Source organism: Prunus avium, chromosome 1 (assembly GCF_965620075.1).
Source record: "Prunus avium chromosome 1, drPruAviu1.hap1.1, whole genome shotgun sequence".
NCBI lineage: Eukaryota > Viridiplantae > Streptophyta > Magnoliopsida > Rosales > Rosaceae > Prunus > Prunus avium.
This window is the reverse complement of record NC_142284.1, coordinates 1208080-1217566: the sequence shown is the minus strand read 5'-3', so window position 1 is coordinate 1217566 and position 9487 is coordinate 1208080. Positions and strand designations below refer to the sequence as shown.

The 9487-nt window shown below is 37.3% G+C and overlaps 2 protein-coding genes across 2 annotated transcripts; both read left to right on the top strand.

Moving 5' to 3' along the window:
- Window positions 1-1219: 1219 nt before the first annotated feature.
- LOC110754999 (uncharacterized) lies at window positions 1220-3041 on the top strand. Its single transcript, XM_021956137.2, has 4 exons — window positions 1220-1314; window positions 1438-1665; window positions 2100-2175; window positions 2842-3041. Exons 1-4 carry the CDS (start codon window positions 1225-1227, stop codon window positions 2868-2870), a joined length of 423 nt encoding a protein of 140 aa, XP_021811829.1. The 5' UTR covers window positions 1220-1224; the 3' UTR covers window positions 2871-3041.
- Window positions 3042-4485: 1444 nt separating this feature from the next.
- LOC110755027 (late embryogenesis abundant protein D-34-like) lies at window positions 4486-5986 on the top strand. Its single transcript, XM_088247175.1, has 3 exons — window positions 4486-4922; window positions 5281-5571; window positions 5675-5986. Exons 1-3 carry the CDS (start codon window positions 4584-4586, stop codon window positions 5837-5839), a joined length of 795 nt encoding a protein of 264 aa, XP_088103301.1. The 5' UTR covers window positions 4486-4583; the 3' UTR covers window positions 5840-5986.
- The last annotated feature ends 3501 nt before the right edge of the window (window positions 5987-9487 follow it).

Here is a 9487-nt window from a genome sequence, read left to right as displayed (position 1 = left end):
GATTTTAAAGATTTATATCATAAGAATTTATAAGATTTGGAAGGACCACATGGATTTTTTATTTGTATGATGCTAACTAATGAGATTGGATTTTCTGCTCATCCTTACATAAGACGATGTCATTGTTTCACTTTATTATAGGATATGACTTTAGAAGAGTATGAGAAGGTGCTTGAAGAGAAGAGGAAGGCTCTGCTTGCATTGAAGACGGAGGAAAGAAAGGTTGATTTGGACAGAGACTTGAAGTCCATGCAGCAGCTTTCAAACAAGAAGGAAAACAATGAATGGAGCCATAAATAAAAAAGCCAATTAAAGTCAATTGCTTAAAGTTGTGGGCACTTGCATCAGCGTAATGAAATGGAACAATAAATAAAAGCAAACATTCAAAGTTACCAGAGCCAATGAAAAAGATAACAAAGAAAGACAAGTTAAAGTAAAAGCCAATAAAATTTTCCCAATCTTTTAATAGCCAATTTGATGTACACATTCCTCCCAACAAATCTTGTTCTTTCTCGAAGGGCCATAGACACAGAGTGGTTTGTTGACTCTTCTTAACCATGCTGATATGTGGTTTGTTGACTTTGTATTTATATGTGGCGTATGGAGTAGTTTGTTGACTCTTCTTAACCATGCTGATATGTGGTTTGTTGACTCTGTGTCTATGGCCCTTCGAGAAAGAACAAGATTTGTTGGGAGGAATGTGTACATCAAATTGACTATTAAAAGATTGGGAGAATTTTATTGGCTTTTACTTTAACTTGTCTTTCTTTGTTATCTTTTTCATTGGCTCTTGTAACTTTGAATGTTTGCTTTTATTTATTGTTCCATTCCATTTGATCCCATTATGTGCAAGGTACGCCAAAAGCAAGGAAAAAATTTTTAGTAGCATCTAGGTTTTACAATAGGAAAATGCTAGGGAGACCAACTTGGGATACCAACTCTCTAATAGAGCGTGGGACCCATTGTATTAGTGGGCTCCACCTCTATTAGAGAGTTGGTACACAAGTTGGTATCCCAAGTTGGTCTCCCTAACATGACCCTTTACAATATGGAATAATGCGGTGGTTGAATGAAAAAGGTAGCCTTGCCCATTGTGTCTGCTAAGCAATGACGTCCCACGACGTCGTTTTCATCTATAAAAAGAAGTAAAAAAGAGTAGTCTAAAACTATAAATAGAATAGAAGCACAGCCCCAAACAGATTACCAAATAGGTGATTAGAAGAAATGGCGGCAGCAGTAGCAGAAGGAGTGAGTCTCAACCATATTTCCAGGGAATCCTCCGATATCAGGCGCCTCGCCAATTTCTACAAAGAGGTTGTCTCTTCAAGCTTCCAATTTTTCCTTTTCATTTTCTATTATCACTTTAATTTTGACAAGCTAATTGGTAATTAATTTAATTAAAATTAAAAATTCAATTTACGGTGGTGGTGTTGGTAGATATTTGGGTTTGAGGAGATAGAGAGCCCAAACTTCAAATGCAAGGCGATATGGCTCAAGTGCCCTGGAGCTTTTGCCTTCCACCTCATCGAGAGGAACCCAGATTACAACCTTCCAGAAGGACCCTGGAGCGCCACATCACCTGTTGCTGACCCAAGCCATCTCCGCAGAGGCCACCATGTCTGCTTCTCCGTCTCAAATTTCCACTCCTTTGTCCAAACCCTCAAGGTTGCTGCTTTGCATCCATTTTTAACTATCATTTTGGGGTTCTTATGAATTGAAGATTTTTTGTTGTTGAGATATTTAGTCATATATCCATTTTTAGCACTAATAATATGGATAAACCCTACTCTATTTAATTTCTATAAACAAACTCAAAAAATGACAGCTGGTTTTTGTAGGTTGCAGGTCGCATTTCTAGACTAGGAGTTGAATTTTGCCCAGTTTAATTGTTGAAATTTCAATTGGGTGTTGGTTATGGAATTTTATAGTCTAGAAATGCGCAATCATAGATGATTGTTCTATTTGATATAAGGGTTAGGGTTTTTCGCATTCCTCTGAGCAAACCCTGGTTCAAAGCTTTGGCATGTTTTAATTTTAATTTTTTATACTTAATTTATATTTTCTTCGTCTCTTTGACGTTCCCAAATTTGGTTGTGCAGGACAAGGGAATTCAGACATTTGAGACGTCCTTACCTGATGGTAAGGTCAAGCAAGTATTTTTCTTTGATCTCGATGGTAAGCTGTTTTAGTCCCAATTATTATATTTTGTTGGTTTCAAGATTAAAACTTAGGGGAGAGCATATTAATAAACTAAAATTCATATTTGGATAAGCATGCTACTGATTGCCCTTGGAAATAAATAATCAGTTCCGACGACCTCTAATTCCCGACGAAGCTCCCTCGAAAATGGTTATGGTTTCCAACAATGTGAACATTCCGTCGGAAGAAAGCACAACTATTACCGACGGGGATGCCTTTGGTCGTAAATAAATGTGGCGCAAATTTTTCCCACTAAAAAACAGTTATTTCCGACGGCAAAAGAACTCTTTTCCGAGGGCAATTCAGGTATCGGAAATGGTGAACACCTCATTGACGTATTTCCGACGAATGGTACTTTGTTGTCGGAAATAGTGTTTGTTCCGAGGATATTTGGAGTCCCTCGGAAAAAATTGGTCGCAAATGACTACTTTTTTTTGTAGTGTATCAAATTGCATACCTCATTTTGAAGTTGAAAGATGATTCTGTTGCAGAAAAGAATCTACAATCCTCTAACCTTTTTATGCATACAGATTATATATACACTTGCTTTTCAATCAGTTTTCCCAGTATCTTACTACTAGGAAGAGAAGAATCTTTGTCATTGCTCTCCTCTCAGTTTTTGAATCATACTTCATTGTGCAGGCAATGGATTGGAGGTTGCAGGTCAATGAACTCGACGCTGACACAGAAGGCTGCTCAAAATGGTCAAGTAGATTTACATGAACCAGACGATCTGTAAATCTTACAGTACAGACAATAAGTTGCAATGGCCATTTTCATCTATATCCAGTTGTACCTAAAGGGTTCTTGTAGTTATGATGTTAAATATGTTGTATGCAGTTGTACACCTCGAGTGTCCTTGTATGGATTTGCATTCTATGGTTGTTGGATATTTTGATATGGTAGATGTCGAATGCAGAGTTTATTACCAAGTGACATTTGTTTTGTTTGTGGCTTGTGCTCTTTGTTCGCTTCTTGGGCGCGATCTGCAATTCTTGCATCACAAGCAATGTTTGCTTTGCCTTTAATTAATTATTTGAATACAAGTGATACTCTAAATTACAAAAGGAAGGGAGTTTCTCACACACGCTTCTTGTGACGTCATACCCAACTCAGCCAACCCTTCATCTATCTATCGCAATAGGGTTTAAATTTCCTTTGGTTTGACCGCCAAAGACAAGACTTCAACGTTTTCAAAAATGAAGGCGGACAAGTAGCAATTGTAAACCAACAACTGTGTTTTATTTCCAGCAAAAAACAGGATGTGTTTTATTAACTTTTCATGAATACAGCAACATGCAAGATGCTATCAATGTCTGGTTTGGCTTGGTAAGCCTTGAATAACACGACAGCGATTGCTGAGGTGTATACTTGTGTGCATCTTTATCTCAATCAATAAAAAGCTTAACATCTTATATATAGTCCTTCTATTAAGGGATACTTCAAATAATTGTATTTGAGAGACACTCTTTTAGGGTTTCCTACGATTTTTCCCCGTCGTCTATTTCAATTTTTGTAGTAGTAATTTCTCACTTCTCCTCTTAATTATTTTTGGATATTTAACTTTGTGATATTATTTGATTATTTTTTCAATTAATGGCCTAGAAGGTAATAAACAAATTAACACTAATGTAATAAAATCACATTTTAATTTGACATATTGAGTGGAATGTAAAACTTATGAGAGAATTTTTTCTCACCACTTTAACTCAAGGTGTATCATTACCACCATTCTCAACACTTAACACGTATCTATTGATAACTATGATTTCATAAATACAATGTAAAGAGTAACTAAGATTATACCAATAGACACATGTTAAGTGTTGAAAATGATGATAAAAATACACCTTAAATTAAAATAGTGAGCAAAAATATTTCCAAAATGTATATATCAAATTGTCATATAAGCCTTATCCTTAATTAGACTCGGATGTTTCTTGTTTAATAGTTATGCAATTAGAATATTAATTAGATACCGCATATATATGTCAAAGTCCTTGAAGGTTTCGAAAGGAAATAAATATATTTCAAAATGCACCCTAATCTGATAAGCTGAACGCATACATGACAAGTGTCTCGGAGCTTCCAGTCGGTCTGCGGAGTGTTCTAACCAGAATTGCAAACACAGAGCCACCTGCTGCCACATGTACTGCTACAAACAAAACTGTCCTGGCTTTTCTCTTGACACGTGTGTCAACAAAACCACGTGTCAATTACGCTCAACATCTATATCGGGATTTATATTAACTCTTCCAATCTTCCCTAACTTTAAGTACGTCCGTAGAGAGTGTACATCAAATCTAAGCTTAGCTAGTCGATCTCCCAAGCACCAAAAGCCTTTGCAAAAGCTTGTAATTGTGATCTCAAACTGATACAACAAAATGAGCCAGGAACAGCCGCGGAGGCCTCAGGAAGACAAACAGCAGGACAAGCCGCAGCCCATCAAATACGGCGACGTCTTTTCCGTCTCTGGGGACCTCGCAAAGAAGCCCATTGCACCACAAGATGCTAACATGATGCAGACCGCTGAGACCATGGTGTTTGGACAGACTCAGAAGGGCGGCCCGGCCGCTGTCATGCAGTCGGCCGCCACCCGAAATGAAAGATCCGGCCTTGTTCGCCATGACCAGGCCACGGATGTTGGTGGCAATGAAGGTGTCACTGTCACAGAGACTGATGTCCCTGGAAGCCGCATCGTCACTGAAACAGTTGGTGGACAGGTTTCCCTCTCATCTCTAGCTAAAGTTTGATCAATCCGAAAATCAATAATTTTTTATTATGTTGTTCATACTATTTGAACACATTAAATATTATGTTGTTCATACTTACTTCCACACGTTATATATTATGTTATACACTGCTTAATATGTTATACATGTTATGTCATCATACTGTGAATTGTGAATTTGAACCATTCATCAGCTAAATTTTTTTTTTTAAATTTTATAATTGTCAATACTATTTAACTAACATGTTGTAGATACTAATTTCAAGATGTAACATGTTACGTCAAACATCAAGATTTCAATGTGTATTGAATGGATAAAGGGTAACCCTTTTGTTTTTGGGTGTGGTTAGGTGATTGGGCAATATGTGCAGCCCACGCCGGTGGCGCAGGTAGCTGCGGGGGGATTTATGGAGCAGAACGCAATCACTATCGGGGAAGCACTAGAAGCGTCCGCCCAAACAGCAGGTGATAAGCCGATTGATCAAAGTGATGCCGCAGCTATTCAGGCTGCGGAGGTGAGAGCCACGGGCAGCAATGTGATAAGCCCAGGTGGGCTGGCTGCCATGGCTCAATCTGCGGCAGCATACAATGCCGGGACTCTGAGGGAGCAGGACAAGATCAAGCTCACAGATGTCCTCTCGGTAAGTCATGGCATTTCATCATACGGTTTATGACTACTAGTTACGTGGGTATTTGTGGGGTAAGTGTTTGATATAAGTTGTGTGTGGTTTTGCCTCGGTGAAGGGTGCTACTGCGAAACTGCCCGCGGACAAGGCGGCGACGAGGCAGGATGCTGAAGGAATTGCGAGTGCTGAGCTCCGAAACAACCTGGAAATAGGAACGCGTCCTGGGGGAGTGGCGGCTTCAGTGACTGCAGCTGCAAGGCTCAATGAGAATATAAAGATGTGATTTCCTGCTGTGTCCCCTTTGACTAAGTAGCAGTGCCCGTGGTGGAAGTATATATCTATGTAAATTAAGTACTGGGTTTAAACTTTAAAATATTCTTATTAGTAGTACATGCCACAGTCTAGCTTCCTTTGTGTTTTGTAAACAATCAACGGCTTGAATGGGCTTTTAAATAGTTCAATTTATTGTTGCAGCTCAATAGTTCAATAGTTCATTTTTTTTTGTCTGAACCACGAGGTGATCTTGGATGGGCCCCAATTATGGGTGGCACCTTTAAGTTTTAACCACAATCCAGACTAATCCCCGCTCACACCGGGTCGGCCCGTAAGGGGTAAAGTACTGGCCAAAGTGGTGACTCCATACAAAAGCAGGAATCGAACCCCTGATCTTTCTTAAGGAATGAGAGTGTCGAACCACTCACACCAACCACCTTGGTTTCAATAGTTCATTTCAGTTCAATTCTATTACTATTGAATTTTTTTGGTAGCTATTGAACTCAGTTTCATTTCACTGGAGTTTAATTGGTAGCCAGTGGCGGACCTATGCAGGCGCAAGGAGGTGCACCTGCACCTCTGGTCGCCGGAAAACTCCATAGAAGCTGCTAAAGTTGCACCTCTGCTCATGCACGGAAGCTGTTCGATGAAATGCGCAAGTGAAGTGTTGTTGTGATTTGTCCTCCACAAGGCTGCAAGGAGCTTCTGGCTTCTTCGAAAAGAGATGATTCATCGAATTGATTTCAGGGAAGTGGCTTTGACTTCAATCTACCAAAAAGTTTTTCTTATCTTCTTTTTTTCTTCCTTTTTTTTTCGAGGGTTTGGGAAGAGGCGGGGTTCTACATAGATGGATAGGATATGATTTTATGTTTAGTTTGAACGAAGAGAATTTTTCTAGAACAAAAAAAAACAAACAGGTCTTGCCTCGAAAACTCCTCCAACAAAATGAAGACCTTGAGGATTGCATTAATTTTGTTCCAATTGTTGTCATGGCTTCCTTTAAATAAATAAAAATAGAAAAAACTAGGGGTGGCATTTTATACCGAAAAACCGAAAAACCGCAAAAACCAACCGATAATTTACCGCAATGAAACCGCAATCGCGGTAAACCGAACCGCATTTGCGGTATTTAGAACCGAACCGCATTTGCGGTTGCGGTTGCGGTATTTGATTTTCAAAACTTGCGGTTACCGCAAACCGCAAATATATTTTAAATAATATTGTCTATATTATATTATATGTAAAATATATTTCATACAACATATTTCATACAATATTTTCTATTCACACCCATTATTTATGCTCATGTTATTTATGCTTCTTCTTATAATAAAATGTACTAAACTTATGTTATTTTATTTGTAGATAGCATTGGTGCTCAAACAACACAATAGGGTTCTTTAAATCCACTCACCACCACCAACACTTGAGTTTGTAACTTTAGTTTGTAACATTGGTGCATTGCATTTTTCTTTTAGTTTGTAACTTTAATTAACTTTGAATTGGATTTTCTTTTGGGTTGTAACTTTAATTCATTTTGCATTGCATTTTCCTTTTGGTTTGTAACTTTAAAGAATTTGGAATTGGAATGCTTGAGAAGTTTAACTTTAATTGGAATGCTTGGAATTGAACTTTAATTTTCTTTAGGTTGTGAATGCTTGAGAAGTTGAGGAGATTGTGAATTTATATATGCTTGAGAAGTTAGATTTTTATGACACAAAAAGAACTTGCGGTCGGTTTGCGGTTTCAAAAATCACCATACCGCAAATAGTCGGTCGGTTTGCGGTTTGGGCAAAAATTTGCGGTTACCGAACCGCAACCACCCCTAGAAAAAACAATAAAAGGGAAAAGGGAAGTCATCCCAGCCACAGCAGCAGTAGATTTTCTTGTTAACTTTTTGTATCTTGCTCATGGAATTTAAACATTAGTATTATTTAAAGTATAAAGATATTTAGTTGCCTATTTTTTATTTTTTTTAGCTTTTAGCTTTTAAAAATTGCACTTCCGCTTAAAAATTCCTGGGTCCGCCGCTGTTGGTAGCTATTGAACTCAACTGCAGTTTCACTGGAGTTCAATAGTTTACAAATTAAAAACTATACTTTTTAAAATATCTTTTTAAATAATTGAGTAAAATAAAATGAATAAAATTAATTATGATAAGAATTATATAATTAAAATGGTTTCAAAGAGATCTTTAAAAAAAAGACCGATTTTGAATATATAATAACAAAATTTTCTTTGGTTTGTGATAACATTATATTAACACTTTTTTCTGAAGAATTGAAAGTTGATATTAAATGAGAACACATCTGAGTTATTATAAGAGAGAGGCTGTAGAGTTGTTATGGTGGGTCAACTTATTGAAATGAATTTCATTTCAGAGTTCATTTTATTGACCTCTGAAATGAACTATTGATCCTTAAAATGAAATATTAATCTCTGAAATGAACTAAACTGAACTTTACCACTGTAAGTCAAAAGTTCAATTTATTGAAATAAAATTGAAATGACCCTCATAATGGCAGATGTTGTAATGGAAGCATAATTTGGTATGGGTTTAAGACATCAAATAGTACCGCCTATCTAATTCTGAAAATATATAAATCCAAAGGAGGGAGGGCCTAGTTAATTACTTAAACATAGTTGGTCACTTATTACCTTATTAATAAGCAACTGAGCAAGAAGGACAATTATATAGGTGAATGGGGGGACCTATGGCGCGGTTATATTTCCATGAGTAACGAAGAATCCAAAATGTAAAAGTGAGTTTGGAAGATGTTGGTTTCCTGGAATAGGAAAAGCAGAAAAGCATTCGTGTGATATAAGCCATACAAAACACAGTTGACGTTAGGTAGCTAGCTGAAGCACAACATGCACTGCAGCACTGATGACCGAAAGATTGCAGTTTTTGTTCCCAAACATTGCCATGCAGCCTCACTGGCAATATTGATAACATCCTTGTTTTTTTCCTCAATAAATCAATCAAATCATTTGCAGGGAATTTGGTTTTATTCCATGATGTGGAGTGGAGGTTTATAATCGTTGGTGTTTTATGTAGCTTGATGATTGTCTTTGTATGAAACTGGTGGAGCCTATAATTTGTAGTAATATAGGGGCATGATCGAGAAATTCCTATCAACAAAACTTTAAGAGGTATGTTATCAAACACCTTGTCCCTTAATTTAAGGGAAAACTCAAACATTTGGGTATAAATCATATTTCTTGGAAGGAAAAAATTATGGATTCCGCTAATGATCATTTTTTATCTGCTACTTAGTACAAGGATCAAATCTGTATTGAGAAAATAAATTCTTATCGGAATGTACGTTGACTAAATCAACAACACCTTACATAAGCAAAGAAGACATCAATTTGATGATCTATTTGTTATGCCATGATGGCCTGATGTAGCTTGGTTAGTCCAGTTCTACTGTTGATTGTAAAGTGGAATGATTGAATGCGTACGATCGATGTTGCAACTAAAAGTAGCAAAACCACAAGTAGCTCTAGGTCCATTTGAAGCTGAGGTGTATGCTTTGAGCTTTTGTACCATATAAAACATTGAATATTCGTGCACTATAATGACCATAAATCAGCAAAGAAGGACTGGTGGGGTGGCCAGGGATTGAGGAGCGCCATTGTTTTGGTTGCAGTTACT

Excerpts from the sequence above, each read along its gene's own strand:
- LOC110754999 (XM_021956137.2), top strand. The coding sequence starts at position 1,225 with ATGGCGGCAGCAGTAGCAGAAGGAGTGAGTCTCAACCATATTTCCAGG. Across the intron at positions 1,666-2,099 it reads CCTTTGTCCAAACCCTCAAG|GACAAGGGAATTCAGACATT; the intron begins GTTGCTGCTTTG and ends TTGGTTGTGCAG. Across the intron at positions 2,176-2,841 it reads ATTTTTCTTTGATCTCGATG|GCAATGGATTGGAGGTTGCA; the intron begins GTAAGCTGTTTT and ends TTCATTGTGCAG.
- LOC110755027 (XM_088247175.1), top strand. The coding sequence starts at position 4,584 with ATGAGCCAGGAACAGCCGCGGAGGCCTCAGGAAGACAAACAGCAGGAC. Across the intron at positions 4,923-5,280 it reads CTGAAACAGTTGGTGGACAG|GTGATTGGGCAATATGTGCA; the intron begins GTTTCCCTCTCA and ends GGGTGTGGTTAG. Across the intron at positions 5,572-5,674 it reads AGCTCACAGATGTCCTCTCG|GGTGCTACTGCGAAACTGCC; the intron begins GTAAGTCATGGC and ends GCCTCGGTGAAG.